The sequence below is a fragment of the Passer domesticus genome, chromosome 6 (assembly GCF_036417665.1).
Source record: "Passer domesticus isolate bPasDom1 chromosome 6, bPasDom1.hap1, whole genome shotgun sequence".
Taxonomy (NCBI): Eukaryota; Metazoa; Chordata; class Aves; order Passeriformes; family Passeridae; genus Passer; species Passer domesticus.
The window spans coordinates 32,720,721-32,746,562 of record NC_087479.1 but is presented as its reverse complement, the minus strand read 5'-3'; the positions used below and the strand labels follow the sequence as shown (position 1 = coordinate 32,746,562).

Below are 25,842 nucleotides of genomic sequence, written 5' to 3'. Positions count from 1 at the left end.
TAAACAATAAATAAATTACATACTTATGTCATATAATATAAAAAATATTACATAAGAAGAATGTCAGCCCATTTGAAGTTGTGCCAGTGGGTTAGATTGCATCTTACGAAAAAATGTCTTCACCAAAAGGGTTAACAAGCATTGGAACAGGCTGCTCATGGAAGTGGTGGAGTTAATCTCCCTAGAGCTATTTAAAAGACATACAGGTGGTGCACTGGGGAATATGACTTGAAGGTGAACTTGGCAGTATTAAGTTTTACAGTTGGACTTGATGATCTTAAAGGTCTTTCACAGCCTAAATGATTCTATGACAGAACAAATTCTTAATTAAAACCACAAGAAAGGATAAAATTTGAAAATAGCTGATCACATGTTAATTCCATGCTTCATACATATTCAAAACACATAATTACAAGGACAGTAAGAATATTGCCTTTGGTTTTCTTTCCCTATTATTTAGCCATTCTCAGAAGGCAATATAATTGCTCAAACATATCCAATAATCTTTTCATTGGTAGAGATCCAGCAGAGTGAATTAAAAAAGCTTTTCAACAAAAAGCTACTCTGAAATTAGCTATTTATTCTACCAGTGAGGAAAAGTCTTTTTTTTTTTCCAATTTGTACATTATGAAATTGCCATGGTGTTAGATGAACTGCAACACATTCAGCTGTTTTTCCTGTTGCAAAACTAGGGCTCTGTTAAAATACTATTTCTCCAAATATAGGATTGATTTTTAAAGAGTTTAAGGTACTGAAATTGTGCAACTAAACACTGAAATTCAAAATATTATGAACATGCACACACATATTAAAACCTATATAAATTTTATATGTTCCATATAGAACATTTAAATATAATAACACATTGTAAAATGTCTGAGGTATCCAAATACATGAGGTGGAGCTCAGTTGTTTTATTTAAAGCAAAATGACAAATGTAGGCAACTGCGTCATTATGAAGAAAGCTTCAGGCCTGTATATCAGCTATTGGCTAAATGGTTAAAATGTTTGTACTAAGCACTTTTAATAATCAGGTCTGCAGTAAATATTTAATTCCCAGAAAACTCAGAATTTTTCATTATCTGTGAGATTTGATTTCTTACTTCTTTTGCTGGGTGTCTCAGAAGTCAACTCTGTAGTGGGTATAATGTTTCAAAAGCTTTAATTACACTGAGAGCATACTACTTCACAAATATTCTTTTTTTTCATTTCCAAAACATAACAATCCCTTTAGATTTCTCACCAACATATGCATTCACAGTTTGTAACACTACTTAAGAGGCATTTGGAGCTTTTGTATGTAAAGCACTTCTTTATAGCTCTCTGATTTTAAACTTGATCATCTTTCCTTCAAAACAGCCTGACCATAATTGCATGCTGCCATTTAGAGCCTCAAGATACTCTGTAAAACTCAAGTGTTAGCTTCAGTGTCCCAAATGACAGCCAGCTTTATTTTTACACATTGCCTGTTTTATGTAGCATTATTCCTTAGAAAAACTTATTAAAATACCGAAGGCACTCCAAATAAATAAAGGGCTATTTTCCTCCTTTGTTAAATAGGATAAGAATTTCAAAACACCTTGATGTTAAGCTCTTATCTTCTTCTTCTTCTAAGGTATCCTCAGATACATAGTTTCATTTTCCAGAATGATACATCGTGGGTAATGCTCACTCACATTAAATTGCACTCAACTACCAAGAACACAGAAGAACCCTTTAAAATGACAGAACTAAGCAGTACAAATTTCCATAGGGGATCAGACTATTTGTTAAAAGAGAGGCTCATGACATCATGCTCCCGAAGCTACTCAGAGAAAATGTTACCATATTTTTATTTTAAAATCAAGGGTATTTTGATAGAGCATAACAGTAACAAAGCAGGTGATAAATAATTAGAGAAATTAGAAATGTCATTCTATGCAGAAATGATGAAAGAAGTATATGTATTACCTTTGCAGTCTTAGGATCCCACCTAATCTTGTCATAATGATGAGGCAGCTGAAATTGAATGCAATAATTCCTGCCAGAACAATTCTAGAAATTTTTGTGTCTTTTTAATAAGAACGTATATTAAAAAGTAAAACTCTTCAACCACTCCACCTTTCACTGAACTTTGAGGAGTCAATGGCATTCCCTCCCTTATACCTCTTCTTTAGGAAAACTAAAGTCACAGAATTTCCAAAATCCTACTATAATTAAAAAGTACAGAATCAGTATTACAGTAAATAATATCAAAATGCTTCCTATTTTATCATGGAGGAATCCAGAAAATTAGCATATCAAAGCCATAGGGGAAATGAAAAGGAAAACATCAAGCTTTAATCTTACAGGAGTCCTTAATTTGAAAAGAATTGTTTTCTTTGCCTAAATAAGTGCATGCTAAGACACACTTCAGTAGTGTGCTCAAAGATAATCCAGAAGAGCAAATATTGTGACTTCAGATGCAACAAATTACACCATTTGTCTTGCAATATCAAAACATTGTTTGGTAAAGCACACAGTCTTGCACCCAAATACATAATAATATGTATTATAGCTGTCCAGTCAAATACTTAGTGTTTCTACACACAACATGGCAAAACCAATTGGCTTTTGTGAGAACCACAGCTCTCTGAGATAATTTGTCCAGGTCAATCCCACTTCCTTAAGGACCTGATGCCTCCACCCAAGATGCACCCTGCTCTTGTGTCTGTCCTATTCTTATATGGTGGCATTGCTTATTAGTTCCCCTAGGTAAAAACCATGAAAATAAATAGTTCCACCAACTATTGATCACAGAAACTAAACAGCAGATAAACTATAGTGGTTATGAACATTAATGGACACAATAAGGCTTTTTATCTTGGAAAAAAAGCCCAACAAAAACCAGAGCAAGTTCTTGGGAAAGCTTTATTATCACGATACAGAAGCAAACTTCAGGGGAAGAATTTCTTTCAGCCTGATAACATATCTGCTGGACTTCCTTCCTTAAAACTGCTGCAATACAATATTTTTAATATGGAATAGACCAATGTCTGAGGGAGCGAGGGTTTTTTACCCTGGACAAGAGGAGTCTCAGGTCTCTACAGCTGCCTGAAAGGGGATTGTAGCAAGGTGGGGACAAGTCTCTTCTCTCAGGTAACAAATGACAGGACAAGAGAAAAAGGCATCAGGTTGTACCAGGAAAGGTTTAGATTGGTTATAAAGCATTGGAGCAGACTGCCCAGAGATGCAGTGGAATCACTATCTCTGGAGGTATTTAAGACATATACATGGGGCACGTGGGGACATGGTTTAGCAGAGGACTTGGCAGTGCTGGGGTTGATGTTTGAACTGGATGATCTTTGAGGTCTTTTCCAACCAAATAATTCTATGATCCACTGTAGTGCAGGGAGAAAAATATTAGAATATACATTATTGGAGGCTAAATATTAAAAAATTCTTTACTGATGAGGTAGATGATCAAACCATTTGGAGACTACGGGTCTAGAAAATAGTTTGTTTTTTTTTTCTTTGAATAGTCTGCCAGAAGGGCTGGGCACTCTCTGAATAATTAGCTCAGACATAGCCTTTCACTAGTAACAAGGGTCCTGTATTATGAAGTTCACATTTGCAACCTGACATGCTGTGTTTTATGGGAATACATGTGCTGGCTGAAGGCTTGGGACACATCTACCACAGCCTGTTAGAACAAAACAGCACTTTTAATATCTCTCTGCTTAACAGACTTTGGCTCAGATTGCAGAGTAGCCTTTGATCAGATGAACTGGAATCCTTTCAGATAAAACTTATTTGGAAGATGGACATCAGCAGCATGTGTAATCCACTCCAGCTGTTAACAGGCACACAAAATAATACCAGAAGTAGTTTGAAATAAAACATATCAAAGAACATATGACGTATGCTGGATCTCTAGCACCACATGCTTTACTTTATAGATGGATGCACTTTATTGGTTTGCGTGACTTGGTAACAGACATGACTCAAGATAGATGTTCAGCTCTTGGCACCAAGGACAGGGTGGCTAGGGCTAAGGCAGGCATTTTAAAATTTGTCTCTACACACTTGGCTATGATTTTATTTTGCTGGAAGACATCCATTTCTTGAAGCCTTTAGGACATCAGTTAAGCCAACATTCCAGCTCTGTGCACTACTGGAGATGAGAAGAGCCACTTACCCAACATACTCAATAAAACATAGAATCCACTTCTAATTTTTCATTTTACATTGGTGCTCAGACACAGCTCACCAGCACAAAATCTCATCTAGACCAATCTTGTGCAACTGATAAAAGAAAGTATTTGGGCAAATAAAATGCCTCTAGCCACAGTTCAACATGTCAATACTTTATACCATTCCCTTATGATATCTCCTTGAAAGAAGTTTTTGTTTGGTTTTCTGTTAAAAACATTTCATGTTTCATATTCTGTTTTAGACAGTAGACCTTATCTATGACAGGGTCACTAATAGGAATAGGACATCACAAAAAACCCAATTAATTATCAGAGAAGTTGAATAAGGTGCAATCACACAGTGAAGTACTAAGCATCATTCTATTCATACAGTTTATAAACTTGCATGTCACAGGGAGGCTTGTGTAGTTTTTGGTGTTTTCCTATTGTGGTTTCCAATCACGTCTTAAAACACAACCTTAACAATCATCTGAAAACATACAATGAAAGCAAAATAAACTACACTATTCTAGCAGAATTATTTGCAGTCTACCAGTTGCAAATCTTTTTCAGGAAAACATGGTGTATTAAACTGGTTTCTGCTGTGCACGTTCTTTCTTTTTTTTTTTTTCCTTACAATCAGTGCATTATCAAGCAATAGAAAACACATAATCAAAACTTTGGCACCTGCTTTCAGGCAGTCTTAAAATTTGCATAAATTAAGAATGAAAGCTAATTTTAAAAGTGCAGTATAAATAAGGAAAAATGTTGCTGAAATGCAACCAAATGTGCCACTTGTGAACATTTCTGTCCCAGTTTCTATCTGTTCCTCACATGAAAGTGCTTTTATAAATTAATTATTTTTATAATCTGACTCTAAATATTTCTCAGAGCTACCATTTTTGTGATTAAGGGAATAGCCCTTCACATGCCATTGTACATGGTGTGGCACCATGAGAAAAAGTTCAGTGTTCTGGTCTTGGTTCCCCTCTCCTCAGTCCACCCCATGGCTCCCATGCCTCTGCCCCTTCAGCTGCTCTTGAATACTGAGCTAATAGTAACCACCTCAGCACACTGCTCAGCCCTTATTCTTGGATCATAGTAGTCTAATTAGAGACTTCTATTTTATATGCAAATTGGAATTGGGGATTTTTCACATCTCCTATACACACCATTTAACATTAATTTCTGCTGAATTTTATCAGATGGTTTGTCACACAACTACTCAGTATTTTAATGTCCTTATTTGCAGTAATATTTCTTTTCTCTTCAAATAATAATTTTCATAATTGACAAAGATATAGCGTGTAAATAGCTGTACAACTGAGAGTTCTCTAAAAATTAACACAAACAGCGAACCAAAAAACCGTAAACAACACTCCTGATCTCTTTTTCCCTATATACAAAGACCCAGCATATAGAACCTGAAGGTTTGGGGTTGTTTTTAGAAAAAAAGCAATCTAAAACAATCCTGATGGCCTCTTCTTGTATATATACAGGCCCAGGATATATACATGTCATCTCTTCTGACAATCATAAAAAGAATATATTTGAGAAATAAATTTACCACAAGAAATGAGCATAATATTGATCTCCCTCAAACTTAGTCAAGCCCTTAATTACTTAAGACATTATCGGTTTTGATAGGATAGCATTAAGATTAAGATTAAGATAACATTAAGACCTCAAATAAGAATCATCAGAATGCATTCTTACAGGGTAAATAAAACCAACCAAAACTTAATGTAACAGGTCACGTGGAAAATTATTAGGGCTTTTATATGAACTTGAGTTACTTAAACACTTGCCAAAAGCTATTTGCTGCTTAATGAAGCTGAGCTTGTTTTCTCCTCTCATTCATGTTAAGTGACATCCTATTTAAGAAATTACTTTTCCAGTGAGAACACAAGGCACTGAAAACATTGCCCAGTATAAGGAGTCAGATGAAAAGAAGAAGAGACTGTATTAGACCTGGCCAGAAGATGCCCTAGGAGCCAACTAGGTTTCAGGTGATGGCTGGTACAAAGTTGTGCATTTAGCAAAAATGGAAAATGAGAGAAAACCAGGAGGAATTTAGACAAAACTGGTTACTACAGCCATAGAGAGAGGCAGAGATATTTTTTATGCTGGAAAACAAGAGATTTCAAATCCTGTTTCTAACAAAATTAATTAATAAAGACTGAATAGACAAACAGGTCTGTGGTAATGAAAAATCTGATACACATTAATGTCCCCTCTTAAGGGCAACAGCTTAAATGCTGGGCAACAAGAAATGCTTAAAGGATGAACAATAGGTTTGTCTTGTAAATTAACTTTCAGCTATTTTTGTTCTCTCTTTGCAGAAGAACTACTGAGCGATTTTGTTTGCTTTAGAAAGTAAATAATAATATTTCTAAAATGATTTTGTCTTGTTAGCATTACATTTGAACTTCAGTGGATGCATGGTCTTCCTGCCCTTCCCTTCCCCATGTGCCATTATTCCATGATCTGCAAATCACAGGCTAAACTTTTGTATGTTCGTAAGACTAAATCACAGAATGCAATATAAAATGCATTCACTGAAATTCTACTCACATTAGGGGACAGGAATTTATAACAATGCTTCAGCATTTTCTATATTCAAGACAGCCTGGAAGAGCAAGGTAACTTGGTGAGGTGGTCTCACCTGTCATTTCTAGAGACATGAAGCCTCTGAAGCCACAAAGCCTATGCAACACAAGATGGAAGACAGCAGGAAAACAAAAAGTGACAATTCCTACTTTCACGTGGAAAGTTAGTGAGTATACTCTTTCATCCAGAGTGTCTGGGCATTTGATGCCCTTGCCAGGAAAGCAGAGGCATGTTTTTGTCACATTCAGCAGTCCTAGATCAGAGTTTGATAGACGCTGCAGCCACCTCTCATTTTACATTCTTTTTGTAAAAGGTGTCTTTTTTTTGATTGAGTGTCTGTGATTGCAGTGAGTATCCATCATCCACGGAAGATGAGAGAAACAGATGAAAAGCCCCTTCAGTGACTACTCCCTAAGGAGTTTCTATACAGAAACTTGAGATAGCAAAAGTTATAGCATGGAGAACAGTCGCGTCCTCCAAGCAAAAGCAGTCTCAAACCTATCAGAGCAGAAGCAATCCAAAAGTCAAAACTGATATTCACAACCACTAATGGCTTCATAGGTGGGGGAAAAAAATCCACAACAGAAAAGGCATTCTTATGAAACACATATTTCACTGGTGTGAGACTGAGCCTGGACTAGTCAGGCTTGCACAGCCATGCTTGACACCAAAAGCCTAGAGGAGAACCAACGTAATACAGACTCCATTTTCCAGAAAAAGGGGAAAAATCAGTTTTAGAAGAAATAAAACATAGATTAACAAAGGACTCATGAGAAGAAAAAATGACATAATAAAACAGATATAGGAAATCACAGTCTAGGAGCAATATAATATGGTTCAATACAATATAAATAATCAACTGTGGACTAGAACTAAAAGAGTGAAGCACAAATGCATGGCCATTATTAATACTGCAGGGGTTGCAAATTTTTAGTTTGTAGCACAAATGCATACATGTAGACAAAAAATTAAAGGAAAGTAAGATTTTGTTTTATATAAAAAAGTTTTGGACAATTATGTCACATAATCCCACACACAAATCGAGCATGGAAACAACATCTGTAATAACAGATTAATTATTTAAGGATTATTTAAGGATTAATACAGCAAGTAAAAACCCAGTTTTTTGTCATCTAAACAATGACACGTAGCTTGAAAAAGAACACTAGTCAGTGATGGACTCTGCTAATTCAGGATTTGGAAATTAACTGAGGAAGAAATTTGTGTGTACATCAGGTGGACTTTGATTAATGGGAAATATAATGAGACAGAAAGTTGTTTTAGCTTAACACATCCCACTTCTCAATTGTCCTAGTTGGATTCATGTCCATAAGAAAGTCTCGTACATGAAAATCCAAGAAAGTAGGAAAACGAAATCTGCAAGTTTATTGGGGATTTCATACACTAAGCTGACATCTCAGTGTCATTTTTTTGTTACTGCTTAGGACATTTGCAAAAGGTTTTAGAAACTTTCTTTACCTAGAGGCAGGTGTATAATTAAACTGTGTACTGATCAGACTCTGAGTGCACGTTAAGAGTGGTAAAAGACAAGGCCATAGTTTTAGTCAATACACATAACTAGCAATCTAATGGAATGACATGTGACACGACCGTCACATATACCCTTTAAATATTTTTAAACACGAATCTGTAAGCTTTAGAGTCTATGGAGATGCTACCTGCTAACACTCAGTTTTGTGACATCTCATTTTCAGGCACAACCCTGTTCTTGTGGACTATCCACCACAGTAGTTACAACAACTACCTTTCTCTTGTGCTTTTTTTTAAATGGGACTACAAACTGGCACTTGCTTACAAATTGCTACTTATGTTTGCCACATGTTGATAATTATGAAAATGCTTTGATAATGATCAAGGCCAGCATTTCTCGGCTGCACACAAAGTTTCCATGAGTTTCATCAGCTACTCTTACCAGCAAAAAAACCAGATTCTGGGATCCAGCATGATGCAGGTATATGACACCACACAGTCGGCAAACCAAATGATTTCTGAGAAAGTCTTGGAATAGACTGATTTTAATTGTAACCATATCAAAGCTGCCTATGTTTGATGGCAGGGAGTACAGCTTTGTTCTGCAATACATCTTGCTGACACTGAAATCAACTTCCTTTGTTTCTAAGATATTCCTAAAAATGATTGTGTGGAAAAGTTAAATCTTTTGAATTCCTAAGTTACATGGGGCAACTGACCTCTCAAGAAGATGCAGCACTCACCATTTCTTTTCTGGCTACTTCACTCTCCCTCACGTCTTTTATATTTTTTTACTCTTGGATCATTATCACTGGAATCTACTTTCTCAAAGACTGAAGACAATCTGAGAAGAATGTGTTTCAGCTGTGCATAAAAATTTTCATATATTAAACCATTAAGTTAGCACATACTCCTAAAGAAAAAAAGAGAGCTATCCTACCATTATTCAAGGAAAAATGTCTGTAGTCCTAAATGCAACCTTTAATACTTGATGCATATATGTTCTCATTAAAATAGTATCTACAGAAGAATTATGAGTGCTCCTTGAGGAGCATAAAGTGTGTCTCTGTGTGAAAGGGTAGTTAATGGAATTAAAAACCTTCTCCCATCTTGCTCCAGAACTCCTTTACATCTAAATTTACAATCTATAACCAGCACTAACAAAATATTTCTAACAAGATTTCTTAAAACTAACTACCATAGGAGGCAACCACTTAAAACTTTATTCACTACACTGGATTATCTGTCTCATGCCACAAATATTATAGGAATGAAATGTTCTGGCAATGTCTTTCTTGTGCATATTACTTTCATGAATTAAGGACCTGCTACAAAATCCATTTCTGGCCTTGAGATGAGATGCATGCATATGTCTACATGAAAATATATACGAAAGCACATAAACTCAACACAAAACAATTAAATTCCTTTCTGCTCTTGACTTGCAAATCCTAGCAAACTAAGTATTTTTTAATTAGGAATCTGTTAAGGAGTGGTTTTCTCATTCACTGAGTCTTCTTCTATAATCACCCTTCACCACATCACATATTCCTTTGTAATGGCAGAATGTGGAAATAAAAAAGCCCATGTCTTATGGTACTATAGACCATAAGATGATACTGTTGACATAAATCTATAGGCACATCATGTAAACTCTCCCTAATCTGTAATAGCCATAAATTGCTCTTTATTCTCAAGACAGTCTCCATGTTGTTCATCAAAACCGGTGTTGCCTGACAGGCTTGCCAGGCCCCATGTACACAAAATCATTTGGTTTGGAAGATCTCTCCTTTAGGCACATATTATTAATGTGGATAAGGAACAAAGCTGAAATCTGACAATGCTTTTTTGATAGTTTGAAAAGCTTCTTGCTTACAGGATGAATATTCTGATGAGAATAGAAGTCTAGAAGAAGTTGAAACAATGACACTCTCAGGAATGTGCTGCAGTTTCTATATTTACTGTCTTCATCAGTTCTGGAGGTATTTTAAAACCAGCAGGTACTGAAAATGAAGTGACATTGCTTTAACTGGTGTGGAGGAATGACAGGAATGCAGATGGTAGTATATCCATTTATGCATTCTCTGAAAGCTGCTTTTATTGCAGTATAAGATCATGTGATAGAGGACATACCTACCTTCTAGAAGAGTTTTCAGGGGGGAAACCTGAGATGGTACCTAGGTAAGGCTACCTGTTGAGTGTTATCACTTTGGGAACCTAAGTACCTGTGACAAAAATCTAGGGAAGGTAGGTTTCAAGACACTTTGTTTCACACTGATACAGATGCTGTGGAACTGCAGTGGTGGTTGGTTCCACACAACCCTTCCTGACCTTGCTATGGTGCATGAGACTAGTCAGGGTACACGTTATCACTTCTGACAGAAGTACTCCTCATTCATATGCCTGCAACAGTGTTCTACCTAAGATGTAATTGCATGAATTAACAAAATCAATACACTGGTTTTCCTCATAAATTATTTTGATCTGCAAAAGAGGTTAATCTGCCACCTTTCCTAGAACACATGCAAATGCTAAAAGACTTGTTTATTTGTCAAAATAACTACTGCTCTCTGTTTGATGAAATTTCTCCTTTCCCATTTAAGTAAGCAGTTTACTTTTTAAGGACTATCAGAAAATATAAAAATACAACTCGCATAAATATAATTCTACAATCCATCAAGTTAAATCAAATTTTAAAAGAGAAGCTATTATTTTTGCATATTTCATCAAATTAACTTCCTCAATATTTCATGTTTATATAGGGGAGAGATAGTTGTGAGACAAAAGTGCATGGAAGAAGATTCTGTTCTCTCTAGAAGCAAAATTCCAGTAAAGTGATTTGCCTTCTATTTTCTCCTCTCTCCCTTTTCTACTCAAATCAGCTAGGAGAGCCTTTCAGATGTTAAAGCTACCCCCTACATTTACTGCAAGGACGCTCTGTTTACCAGCTGCTATTCAGAATACATAAGGACGAAATAATATTTTTTGATATCCAATATATATTTGTCTGTCTTGGCATCTTCCAGTAGTGCCTTGTTTAATATAAATTACGTATATTGCAGCTTGAGAAATTCAACCATTTAAGGTGCAAGACGTGGCCTGACTTCCGATACAACCTCAAAACACCACAACCTGAACAAGACAGGACAGCTACCAGAAATAAGTAAAGGGAAGGATTCTTCCCCAACACTTTAAATAGCTCTGACTTTGAACAATTAAATACTTTTCCACACTTACATCCTGGCACAACTGAGACTAATGAGAAACCCATCCTTTGATGCTTCCTAGGATCTCAAGCACTTAAACACCAGCTAAATAAGAAAAAGCTGAAAATTGAGAACAGTTCTCCTAAGCAGGTGAAGATTCCTGTGACTACTAATCTTGCAGTAAGTTCCTAAAAGTAAAATGATTTCTTATCGCCAAACATACAATTTTTCTTTGTTCACTGAACTCGGTTTAGTACAATGAAGCCAGAAATATTAGCTTTTTTCATCTTCAACATTAACAAAATATCTGTGGTAATGGTTTTCTTATATTAAAGTAAAAATATTGTGGTTTAGGGTTTTTGTAATTTTTCAAATAGTTTTGGAGCAGTTCTCTGAGCATCATAAAAATACCACTATTTAATTTTGGAAGTCGTCTTTCTTTCTCTTATGCTAAGAGAAAAATCTGATAGTGCATCTATCCAGTAATAAATCATGTGCCCCTTGATAAAATTCAGGATAGAGGAGTCCATGAATCTTAGATGACAAAAATAAATTTTGATCATGATGGTGTGATAACTTTGATGCAGTTACAGGCAGTCACTGTGCAGTGAGTTGCTTGCAGTGGGTTTGATACTAATTGAAGAGAATAAATTCTCACCATTTGCAAACTGTGAAGTCATGTCTACATCAGATATTGCACAGTCACTTCCCTTCACAAGATTTTACAACTATTCTTAATTCTCTTTGCACAGCTGAAAATGAATATGTGAAACAGTACAGCGGGTTAAGGAATCACAATGAGCAAGCAATATGTCAGATTGACCTACGAACAACCAAATGAGGAATCAGCTACACAAACCATGCTATCAGATCCGGCCAAAATCCCCCCCAGCACCCATCTTTCATTCCACTGAAAAGCAAAACTGACACAAATTGCAGAAGCACATTTCAGGAGTGGACTTGGCTAAAGTGAGTTTTGTTACAATGCACATTACTTTGAAAGCAAACTTCAGTATTAATGCTATCACTACTCAAATACAAAGAGATTATAACAATGTTTTGATCGTATAATAATTTTTTTACTTCATACCATCCCCTTCTTAAGACAGACAATATCGAAAAATATGGATGTGCTTTAGACCTCAAAAGCAGAAGACACTATATATATATTTATAACAAATATATATATATAACAAAATATATATATTTTGTTATGAAACTATAACTCAGTGTTCATCATAGTCCTCTATCTGTTTTCAGGTAGCAAAACAGAAATAGGTTGAATTACACAGGATTCTGGCATCAAAGAAATTCTGCTGAAGTCAGCTTAAGCTGAAGGTAAACTGTATTTGTAAAAATAACTAAAATTCTATTTTAGATACATAAATATGGATCTAATAATTTTACTTAAGACACTTTCCTCTCTAACCTATGATACACTTCAAAGCAAGGAATAACGTAGCTTTTTAATGTAACATTTCTGTAATTTTCCAAAGAAAGAAATTCAGTGTTGAAAAACAGTAATACTGTACCTTGATTTCTTCTATTTCGTCTGGCACTATCTTGTATGCAGATATAGTCCCACCCAACCTGAAATCAGGAGAAAAAAAATTCTCAAAATCAGTAACAGAAAATACAGTATGTTAGTTTTATAGTCTTCTATAGTCTAATGACTTGTTCCAAAACACAATATTCCTTCTACCAGTTTAGAGGTAAAACCCAGCAAGTCCCAAATCAAAAGCAAAAAAAATCCCTTTCTTTATCCAACAAAAAATTCATATGTGATTAACAGAAATATTAGTAACAAGGTGTCCATCACCTTAACAATTAAGTCAGCCAAGCAAAATTACGATCATCTGGATGGTATTTTTTATATTAATGGCAATCGTCATATTCTAAGATTTCTTGTTGATTGTCTAAGGCACATGGATGAGTTTAAGTGTTTGAAGACTGATGCACTTAGTGCTATTTCACTATGCTGCTACACAATCTGAAATGCATCCAATTCCAGAAATTGAATTTTTTTAATTAAATGTGCATGTACAGACATGACAAATCATGCAGACTCTATAGCCTCCATGTTTGAAAAATCTTTGCAGTTAATGATTGGTAATAAAAAGTGGGTGATGGGTAATAGCTGGCATTGACACAGAAAAAATAGAGGGTTTTGTCCTACATGAGCTCACTGATTACTTTCCAAAATCCTGCAAAAATGCTGGTAAAGAACAGTTCACATACTGAAGATGTATGAATAGCATGTACTATAAATGGTGGTTAATACTACATTTTGCCCAGAGACACGCAGACATGGCTTCTTTTATTTCATGAAGCAATCTCATTGATGGTGACAATCCAGACCTAAAAATATAAGTGCACTAATGACCTCCTGCTGGCTCTACACAGCAACACTATTCATTTTCTGGATCCTACAAAAACAGAAGTTACATAAGAAACTATCTTTTGTAAACCAGTAGACACCTATCAGATGTGCATTTGAATTATCTCCCTATTATTGGAATTTTTGTTTCTAATTCTCAGCATTTCTACACAGAGGTATTTTCTTATATCTTGGAATTATTATAAATATTATTTAGTCAAGTGAAAAAAAGAAGAGGAGAATAACACAGAAAATACATTAAGATTTTGCACGTAAGTCCTGCCTTTCCATACTTCTCTTGTAAATGAACTGTTTGAAGGTTTTACACAGAGGATGAAGTGTGCATAGGAAAAGTCTGAAGTCCATCATTGCTCCAGGTAACATCAGCTGTGATTTCCAAGGTAGAGACAGGGTTACATCCAAATTCATCATGGCCAAAGAGTGTAGCAATTGCTCTCTCCCATTTCCTCTGCAAATTCCATTGCTGCCATTCACTAAGTGAGCTTAAAGTTGGAGAGAACGGAAACTTTTTTTGCCAGTGCAAGTACAAACATGAACTTTTAATTTTTATTACTTTTGTTCAAGTGGTGTTTCTAGAGATAGCTACAAGAAATTTGCTTTAGCATCACAACAAAGGATTGCTTCAAACCATGACAAGCAGCGGCTCAGGTGGCATGTTGACATTGCACCTGACCAGCCCCAGGGCTACTGGAATGAGGTCCATAAGAAAGAAACTTCTATGTGCTTGAGATCCATTCCTGACTTTGGAGTACCCCAAAATCACTGACTTTCTACCTTCTAGCAGAAGGAGAAATCAGAACCTCCAGTGCCAGCACTCCAGCAACATGGAATTCCATCTGGCACATTACTTTATTGGCCACCCTTGGCACAATTACTTAGAACTTTCTTGGAATATCAGAAAAAAAATCAAAATAATTGACTCAATAAACTTATCTGACTCACAACATTAATTAGCATCACTACACAAATAGTTCTGCAAAGTTTTGTGTTAAGAGTTTAACAAATTCTGAATCTGACAAGTTGCAGCTCAAATGGTACCACTTTTAAAAAGTAAAATGCCAGCTACCACAATTCCACATTTTTGAAAGAGAAAGACATATTAAAAATTATGTTACTGTTTAAATAAACAATATCTCACTGATAGCTTCAGCTCATATACCTCTTAGTCCATTTACAATCCTACATTGACATCTTTATCTTAAAAATCCAGTCTGCAAACACAAACAATAAAAAATTTGAAGCTAAAACAGAATCAGAGAGCAATAATATAAAATTTTATCAATGTCTCAGATTTGAAATGAAGTTTTTAAGGAAGTCTATAGTTTCTTAACTACAGTTTCAGAACATTAGATTTCAGTCAGTCTTATAACTTCTGAAAGAGATTCACCACAGCAGATTATAGTACCAGATTTAACTGGCAAAAGACATAAAAAAGACATTTCACTTTGTACATAAAGTTTGTCCATGAGTTTCACAGAAGTTTAAAGGCATCACACACACTAGGAGGATGCAGCTAACACAACCACATCACTCTTAGAAATTTCTAACAGCCAGTTAAGTCTGAAGTGTAAGCAACTGGACAATGTTGCACACACAGGAAAAAACAAAAACATTGCACTGATTGCTAAGAAAAACCAGCAAAATCAAGGTAAATCGAAAATCAATGCAATAATGGATATGTCCAGCTTGGGGAAAACCTTCTATTTCAAGAGTTTCTCTGAAGCGCATTTAAATGTAACCATCAATTGTGTCCTGTCTGGAAGCTTTTTTGTCATTGTGCAATTCCTTGATTTGATTACTGACATCTGAAAGGAGACCAGACAATGATAAACAGGAGATTTCAGCTATAGGGTGATACAGAGACCATGATAGAGGGCTTGCACATGACATATTTTTTCACTTTATGATCAGAAGAGCAAAGGAGCAGCTAGCCTGAGTGAGTACACATTAACTACAACAGGCTTTGAATGCTAAAATATAATGCAGCAAAGAACACATTAAAATGGCCAGAATTCAGATCATTAGGGATGGAAATTTTGTGTGGAGTCATTCTTCATCTTTCACATATTTTACTTTTTAAACAGATTTTATTACACTGCTCTCCCTTTGAACAACTCAATAGCCAGCATCCTCCAACAGAAATGGCATTTTCTCTTTGATAATACCCACCCAAGAGCAAAGCTAAATACACAGCCAGTTACTTCCAGTACACAGAAAAGATGGCCCCAAACTTCACCTAATGTGCAAAGTCTTTCTCTCCCAAATGGCAGTATTTTCACACTATAGCAAGACACACTATTTAACAGTGAAATTATTTTAGATACTAGTTACCTTTAATGTTTCACTTGTATTTGCGAGATAATCTCAAACACACCAGAATTTATATTCAAATTCTGATGGACGTTAATCTTATCAGCTCTGTATCATACCTTGAATGTAATACAGACAGCCCAATTCTCTAATCTCTTTGAAAAAGGGAAATGAAATTATTCCTAGATGTAGAAATTAGAGCTGACACAATAATAATGCAAGACCATATCTTACACTGGGCTAAACTGGTGAAGGTGTTTTAGGCAAGCATCAGAAAAGATAAGATAGACATTCCATAAAAATAATGAGGAAATAATAAATATAATTCTTTTAGCAAAGGTTTTAAAACTAATAGAAATGTAGTATCTTTTTTATCTTTTCAAACTGGGCTTGTGAAAGTTCATAAAAAGGATTCAGAGAACAACAAGGTTTCTATAGTAACCTAAGAAATTAGCAAAATACAGGAAATAAACTGAACTAAGGCCAACACAGTTGTATTGCGACAGATGGATGCTTTACTATTTCACAAATTAAAGCTGAGCATCAGAGAAGAGAGAAAACTACATCCAAGTTAAGGAAAGTTGAAAACCAAGAAGAACTGTGCTCAAATGGAGGCAAGAAACCCTGAACCACTCAAACAAAAAGTAAATTCATGACAAAACTAAAAGAGAAATACATTTACATTGTTAAATTAATAAATTTACTCTGTTATGCTATTTTAACAAGCTTACCTGTTTGCTATTTGTGTAACTTCCCAAATAGTGCAAGTTAGACTTCTGGCTGATTTTTCCCTGTGCCCCTCTATATATCCATGCTGGGACAGTCTCACTGGAGTATTACCGCAGAGTAATACGGGAGTATTATTCCATTTGGTGCAAGACACTTGTTCACTTGGACTGAATCCATAGGGGTCAGCTTTTATAATTTGAATTCTGACCAAAGACATGAACACAATCTTTATATACAGTTCCATGTTAAGGGACTGCCATAAGAAGCTGAGCTATTGATTCATCTGTTAACTTAATAAATGAGTCATACCAAATGCATTGAAGTAAATTTTCTAAAAATAGCTTGTAGCCAGCTTGGCTGCTGTCATCTGCTGAATTTCTCCAACACCACTTTAATTAACATTAATCTTTCTTCAGATAGATCACTGTCTAAACAATATCAAGTTGTCACTAAGCCTCCCAATGAAACTCTCCTTCATCTTTTAATGAAAGCAAAACTCAAGATCCGCTACTTGACATTTTTTTTCCAGATCCATCTCACAAATATATTTGTTACCTGCCATCAGGATATTCTGTCTTTTGACTGATTTATAAACTAAGCAGATTATACAAGAGAGACCGTTCTTGGGAGCAGATCAAATGCTTGAGAGCCAGACTGGCTATTTCTAATTCTACAGGCATGCTGATTTTATCCCAAGCTACTGGATGAATACATGCTACAATACTTCTCCTGCCAGAGCAAACTGGCCAAGTCAGCATTTTTAGCCTACTTCTCTGGACTACCTTGATGTTGACCCCCATGATATCAACAAATCAACTGCCCTTGGGTCCTCACATCCTCACAAAGTTCCAAGGACAGAGGTAGCAGGATTTGAAAGCATTTGAAAGCTTTTTCCTACACTACCTCTAAAATACATTTAAAGCAGAGAGAGAGCTCCTTTAATTGATAACTAGTTTCTACTGACCTTTGAGAAATTGTTAAAGCACCCTGAGGGAGGTAGTAAGAAGGCTGCTATTCTGGGCTCCCTTCCTACACAACAGAACACTGGCAGCTACAGCAAGCTGGGCTGCAGCTCCTGTCTCTGGCCGCGTGCCAGTGACGAACCGTGCAAAACAGCTTCCAAAGAGCATCCTGGTGACAGCTTTACTTACTCAAAGGTATTAAATCATGCAACAAAGATCCACCCCAGGTTTATTGTTTCTTCTTGGGTATTATTATTATTATTACTATTTTAATCGATTCAATAATTAGATCCTTGAAAACTTATTTCCCTCCTCCCCCAGTCTTAGGCTAACTTCAACATGCTGTATGGAAAACACCACAGAAATCAAATTATTGCAGACATGCCCTCTGTCAGTTCACGTCTCTCATGAACAACAGCTCTGAGATTAAGACAACGGTTTACAGGGTTTTCCCTCTGCCTCACCATGTCCCAAAGATTCCTTGCCCACACAAAAAAAAAAAAGAAGGAAAGGATTAACCCAATAGTTTTTATTCCCTACCATATAATTGTTTTAAGGGTAACAAGTATACCGCAAGAAAAGCAACAAACTACATGAAAAGCTTATTTTTAGGGAGGAATGCCATACTGGTTTTCTCTTCCACCCTTCCAAGTTGGTTTGTTGCTTTGTTTCGTCTTTTTTTAAATTTTACTATAGGAAAAGCAAACTTAAGTCAGAAGAGGGTAATTTTTCAGACACTTTCAGCAGGAAAATATTATCACCTCAACAATCTAATAATGGAAAAAATAGAATAAGAAAAAAAATAGAATAAGAATCTTTGCCCTCAACATATGTCAGAAACTAGGGATGAAGTCATATGTAGGTCATTTGGCAATCACAGGACCAGGAGCCACTCTTCCCTTCTAGCAGAATTAATCTGACTTGATTTAATTTTGGGGAGGAAAGTTGAACTGTTATAAAGTATATGAATCTAAAATACACACCTCTGTGTAGCTATCCAGGCCCACGTGAGTTCAGAGCTTAGTGCAGTTTTCTAGGGGGTAACTTCGCTCTACCTCAGCACATGGGGCACAGCCCTGTATGACAGCTTGGGGTAACACTGCTGGCAGCCTGAGACACATCTATAGATGGACTGCCTCCTGTTGAAAACATTTATCAGTTTGCTTACTGCCTAATAAAGACACACCAGGGAAGAGGGAAGGCACTGTCACCAAGACGTTTTGGGCTTGCAGCACTATCACTCAAAACAAAAGTCCTATCAAAAGTCCTATCATCAATACTTACATGCTCCATGGCAAGAATTTGAAGCATGCAAACAGCAAATATTTAATACCTTTGAATAAAATGAAGTATAAACAATATGGATATTTATAACATTGGGGTTTTTTTTTTAGGATTTTAGTATTTAATGAGTAAATAAATACTTCATCATTTGTAATAGGCTAGTTCCATCAGATTATAGTAACTGAAATGGTCGGAGAACAATATACTGAAGACTAATTCTGCATTTAGGATTTTCATTAGAGATTCAAAATTTTATTTGTAATTAAAATTAACTTACAAATTCTTCCCCAAATGCCAGCAGAATCTAAACCCACTCTTGCCATGTGGACAACAGCAAAAGAGCCCACTTCCGTGCAGAATGCATGCATGTTTATAGTGCAAAGGAATGATTGTACTATGCTCCATCTGATTGGTAATCTAAATATGGAAATCATACATTAAATCAAACAGACAGAAATGTCAGCTAGATTTAAGTAAAAATGTGTTCAGTGACTTTGAAAGTTCCCACCGGGGCATCAGATGCTTGACCAGCCAGCTCATTAAACAACATGAGCAAGATTTGAAATTTCCTGAGAGAAAAAATATGCAGAAGCAGACAAAAATCATTATCACAAACCCAGTAAAATTCTCACCATTTAGACAAAGAAATATATATTAAATAATCTATGTTGGGATTTAGTCAGTACACTGAGGACTCTAAACACTGTATAAAAAGAGATATTTATAGTAAATGCCAAGACAATAATATATGTTGATCTTACTTTGTCCTGTAGGAAATACCATTGTAGGGCAAAGTATGTATTTGCATTTTTTCCCAGCAAGTAGATACCTAAGAGAGATACAGAGAATTTGCATATATATTGCTGGCAACTGCCTGCCAGAAAATCCTCACCTACATCAAGTGAGAGGAAAAATTTTGGGTGCTGGAGAGTGACCTTTTGCCTACCTTGGAAGGCACTGTAAATTAAAGGATTTAGGTGATATGATAAGGATTGCAATGATCCGCCTGGAAATGAAAGATTTCACTCGTAAATTACCATAGCAGCTTGTAGAAACCTATGCAGGAAGATAAAGCTATTTTTGCTGACATTCCTATCATTGCAGTTGAGCTCTATTTGCTTCTACCCAAATGTAAAAGAGAGACCATCTGAATCAAACATTAAGAAGATTCTTCCTATGAGAATAAGTTGACCCAAAACTAGAAGAAACCATAAAGTTAATTTTTGTCAAAATTAACATTGTCTACTTCCCCTACGAATTCATACAACAAGAAATTAATTTCAAAAATATGGCATTTCCCCACAAACCCCTCAGGCTTTTTCCATTTATATGCTGCTCACATTCCACTACAATACTATAATTTTCTTTCCAGTAACTTTAATGCATTTTGTCTCTTCCATTTTTAGACACTCGAGCATGTGAACATGCTTATGAAGCATGGTTAGACACACAAAGTCCATGTGCCAGTTTATGTCAAGGTTAAAAAAATTAAGTATTTATTTTAAAGAGAGGAAGTTTGAAATAGGTAAACCCAGGAAATGGGACCAGCAACAGAGGAACACTTGATGTTGGAGAACAGGCTGGAATGAATTGCAGACCACAGGCTGAAAAGTGCAGTCACAGTATTTCCTATGATTAGGCAAAAAGACATCCAGAAAATATCTTCATTCCAAAAAAATCAGTAAGAATTGAAGGTGAGAGCAGGATGATTCAAACTTGGAAAGAATAAAATGTGGAAAATATGTCGGAATGGTCTGATCATTCCAGAGTCTAGACTGAATTTTGTCTTTACAATTTAAATCACAGGGCACATGGACAACCACCATAACTTTTAAATAACTTGTTCAAAAAAAACCCAACTTAATCCTACAATACTGAAATAATAAGAATGAGAGAGGAGTCTCAGAGACAAGCAGCATCCAGAAAGGCTAATAAACTTGTTCACACAATACCTCCCCTTCTGGAAGCTCTAACACCTTACATTGCTCCACCACATTTCAGAGATGTTAAGTATGAGTGTGATCAAGCATACAACTAGTGTCAGTCTTGTATTTCTCTGTATTTCTCCAGACAGTTAAATTAAAAAGTAGAATTTGCTGGTTTTCTTTTTTCTTCATAGATTAGTGTGTTCACATATATATACATATATTGCCCTGTGTGGCCTAAATAAGTGAATTAAATTCTGTTGAAAATAGTAATCTGAGGGGAGTTTTCTTAGAGTATGCTCTGTGCTGGGAATGTGAAAGGGAAAAACAAAAATCTGTTTAGCCACAGAATGGAATCACAGGAATAAAACAACACCACATTTGATCTATCTGTCTACATACCTAGAAGGAACTTTCTATAGACAAATAGTATTACTGACAATGGTGCAAGTGAGATTTTATTGCATGTCTCACATAGTTATCTCCATTCCAGATAACTTACAGTTACTTTTGACATCGTCATCATCCATATTTTACAGCTGCTTATAAAATATCTGTATGGTTCAAACTCAAGATACTGAAAAGCACTTCTTTGTTGTTCATATACTATTGGCTGTGGGTTTTTAGAACTAATTTTTGTTTTCTGTAGTTGTCACTCCCTTTTTCTCTGCATCTGATCATTTAAATATCAACAAAAAGTTTCCAGATAAATTTAAAAACCACCTGATGTATTGTCTCTGCTATTCATGTCACAACACATTACAACCTGACTCTTTCATTATTCAGAAACAGGAGAGGCTGGGGACATGTGGATCTTGGACAACTTAAGAAGGCTTTGATGAAATGCATTCATACATTTTGATCCATTCAGGTCCCAGAAATAATTTCTACTTTTAATTTTTAAATAGCTTGCACAAACATTATCCATTGGCAAAATGTAACTATTTACTCCTCCTTACTTGCAGCTTTAATTTACCTTCTAAGTCCCTAACAGCCATGTTCTCCTTCCATCTATTCTGTACGATGTCCTCTTAAGAGCAAAAATAATAGATAGAACAATGCCCTCTGGTTCTACCTTCCAAAGCCCTTCTCTCTTTTTATTGCTCCCCCTATAAATATGACTTTAAGAGGAGACTGCAAGGTTACTGAGTACACTACAGCACTTACTATCACATTCCTGTGGGTGACAGTGACCATAACATGCCCCATAACTCCAACATGCCTCCAGCAATTCCTGAGCTGAAGAACATGCATAAGGTAGAGATTTCTCTCTTCCTCAGTTTCTGCCCCACCACAGGAATGAAAACAGATAAGGTGAATCCTGGAGCTTACGTTTCTGTAAAATAAGTAACTTCCTTGAGCACTGGCATGTTTATTCCATGTCAGGGAGGCCTGGTAAATTTGTCTAGATAAATACAGTAAAAGTGACAGGTGGTGGGCATCTTATCCAAAGCAGAGATTTAGTCTAGAAGTCTCTTCCACTTACCAATGTATTTGGATATTATAATCCCACAGAGGTTTAAAAATAAAAAATTAAAGCAGTAGAGTTCTTTCATTTGCCAGAATGTCTATGTTGGTCTTCCTTTTCTCACAAGCAATTTCATGTATCTGGAGAATAGTCTTGAAAAATGCTTGACTGCAACTCTGCCAGCAAGTACCACACACAGCATAGATGTGTTCCTAGGCATCTGAAAGAGCCACTGTGTAAACTGTGATCATAGAATCACATTGGAAAAGATGAAGCAACATGGATTTTGCTTAGACTATACACACATTATATTAATTGAAAGGCTGAATTCCTGACTTGCAATGGGCAAATTACTCAGGTGATCAATACTAACAGTGCTAACACTTCCCACAGTACTTACTAAGCCCCGGCACAGAGAGGAAATCAAAGATGGTTAGGGCAAGTCTACCTGCAAACTGGGAGTGAAGACAGCAACAGTGCATGCACAACTCTCATGGATAATGATATAAAAAACAAATACATAAAGTTTGCGTACAGAGATAGCTGGGCTGTATGAATAAACCACTGTAAGAAACGGCAATGTTTCTTGCCCAAGCACAATTTACTATTTTACTCCAAACAAACAATTATTATTATGAAACCTGCCTTTTCCTTCCAGAACCAGCAATAAACACCCTCACTCTTTAGACAGTAACAGTAATAACCAAAAAAGCTAGTGAGAAAAGCCCAGAAATAATCCCAGTCTATACTGAAATGAGCTTAAGTGATACTCAAACTTAGGAACCAAGCTAAACTGCAGCACTGCATTAAGAAAGAACAGTTAAAGAACTGATGGAAAAAAACACTACAGATAATGCCAGTACAATATATTTTAGGACCTTAACCTCTGGTTAAACTGCAAGATCATATTATGCTGTAAAGCAACTATAATTGCTTTACAAAGTTCTATTCTATTTTGGAATTGCCTTTGTGATCAAAGAGCTTAGAGGTAGGTGGGTGGTGCCATCAGGTCAAGCAATGGAAGAATCTCTTTCATTTAAAACATAAAAGGTGGATTTAGAAAGCTGGTGGAACAAAGACCATTTACAAATTAAAATAAAACTCCAGATTTTGTATCTCATAAATATTCGCCCTCCCCTCCCTCCAGCAGAATATCATGGGTAGATTTTACTGGGTTATTTTAACATAAACTATATTGTCAGCTATATTTTCATCCAAAACATGTCAGGACAAATAGTGATGCTATCCCTCCACAACAGCAGTCAACGCTTTAGCTCCTATTTCCTCCAGCCACATCACCTGACTTTAAATGCTCACTGATGCATAATGTTACCCTAGATAAGTGTCAAGATACATTTCATTGCTGCAGTGCCTCTATACCTTAAGCTGCTAAGAAGGCATGCTTCTCCAAATTCAGCAGTGTTCTTCAAAGCTGAGAAACATGATTACCCAGTGCACATTTAGCTGGCTTCATAAATCAGACAGTAATTGTAATAAATGGCTTTTAAAAAAATAGACTTTTCATGCTCTGAGGATGTTTTAGTATGAAAACCAGAATATCCTCTTTCATCTTACTTAAGGAAAAATACACAGTAGAAGCATTCCCTCACTGATTCACCTTTGCAAGTCTTATATAATAATTTGTCCAAAGTCCACTCGCACCGAATTCAAAACTATTTTTAATGAATAAATAAAATGTGGGAGAAGCCTTTTACAAATCAAAAAAAGTCAAAGTTGAGTACCTAATACCTAAGCACGTCCATTCCAAGGTTACCTTTCTGTCACATCTATTGATTGGCTTATAGTTCAGCTGATCTTGACTCCACAGTGGCCAGATCTTTACAGTGAAGCACAGTGACTCCACTCGTGCCACATATGCCATTACAACAAAAAACTCCACAGGTAGATTTAAAAATTTCTCTTTAAGTTTACATTGTTCAATTAATGCAGTATTGTAGCATTATTAGCATTTCTACTCTTGCCCCAGCTCAGTTTCATCCTCAGAACTTCAGTGATCCATACATGAGCAAAACACAGAACAAAAGTCTTCTCAGCATTTCCTTCCTCACAGTCTTTCCACCTTCTAAAATTAGCTAAGTAGCTATAATACAGAAATATTTCAGGGAGAGCTTTCTTATTATTGGAGAATTCTCTTTCACAGAGCAACTCAATCTGTGACACAGTTTTGCATTAAATTGCATTAAAGAAATTATAAGGCACTAGAAGTCTTCTGATTTTACAATAAATTAAAATAATAACCCTAACTCTGAACAACTGTTAGTGACAGATAGTTGAATGATGCATCATAATGCAAGCCTGCTACTTGTTTTTTAAAATGTTTACTACCTCTTCTGGCAGAATTCTCAGAGCTTTTATTAACTACTGAACTATTAAACGTAGGAGATGAAGGAAGGAAAAAAACCCCAAAACAACCAAAACCTTGTATCTATTTGTTATTTTCAGGGAGCTATACCACCATCCCACATGAGATCACAGCCAACTCTGCACCACAGTGAGAGTGGCACTGAGCCACAGCTAATAAACCAGGCTGAGAGGAAGAGCATGTTGGCTTGTACTCAGCACTGTGCTACAGACACCTCTCTCACAAACAGCCAGCTCAGAGTACTCACTTGTCCTTATTTGTCAAAAGCTACTAACAAGGGAGTAGGTAAATTAATTACATAATTTAAATATAAAATGTATAAAATATGTTGCATGTTATAACAGTGCAATTAGACACAGTGTGTTATTCCATGAGAATGATGCAAAGGAATAGTTCTTAGTGGCAAATATAACTCATTTATACTCATTTGAGATCTTTCAAATTAAAACTGGGAAAGAGCTACTTGATAAATTTTCAGTGACTTTTTCACTTAAATATGTAATACAATTAAAACTATAACAGTTGTGCATCATAAAATTTTATCAAAGTTCCTCAATGAAAGGTTTTATAAACACTTTCACATTAAATCAAATATTCAATATTTTTGTTCCCAGTTTCATTTCATGTTCAACCTTTCACTCTTTTTTACTGGCCAAGTACAAAATATTTATTGCTTAGTTCATCTGCATTCCTCTTCCCCATGGACTTGCTTGTGTCTTCTCAGTATTTTTAGCTCCACTTGATCACAGGGCATATCAAATTAAACTTAAGTTATCCATTCAGCATTTCTCCCTTAATTCATACTCACACCCCACCCTCCCCAACCCACTATTAGACTTTTTATTAATCTCAGTTGTAAACAAACACTTGTCTTATTTAATGACATAGCTTTCCTTTTACAAATTAAGCAACAGTTCCATCAGAA

The 25,842-nt window shown here is 35.8% G+C and overlaps 1 protein-coding gene across 23 annotated transcripts in view; it reads right to left on the bottom strand.

Annotated features, from left to right (window-relative positions):
* Nucleotides 1–25,842, bottom strand: part of GPHN (gephyrin) — a 266,641-nt gene that overhangs the window by 143,169 nt on the left and 97,630 nt on the right. For all 23 annotated transcript variants that reach the window (XM_064424218.1, XM_064424222.1, XM_064424221.1 and 20 more), the window contains one exon: nucleotides 12,991–13,048. In XM_064424218.1, coding sequence (XP_064280288.1) covers nucleotides 12,991–13,048 — 58 coding nt within the window. The remainder of the gene's footprint in view (nucleotides 1–12,990; nucleotides 13,049–25,842) is intronic.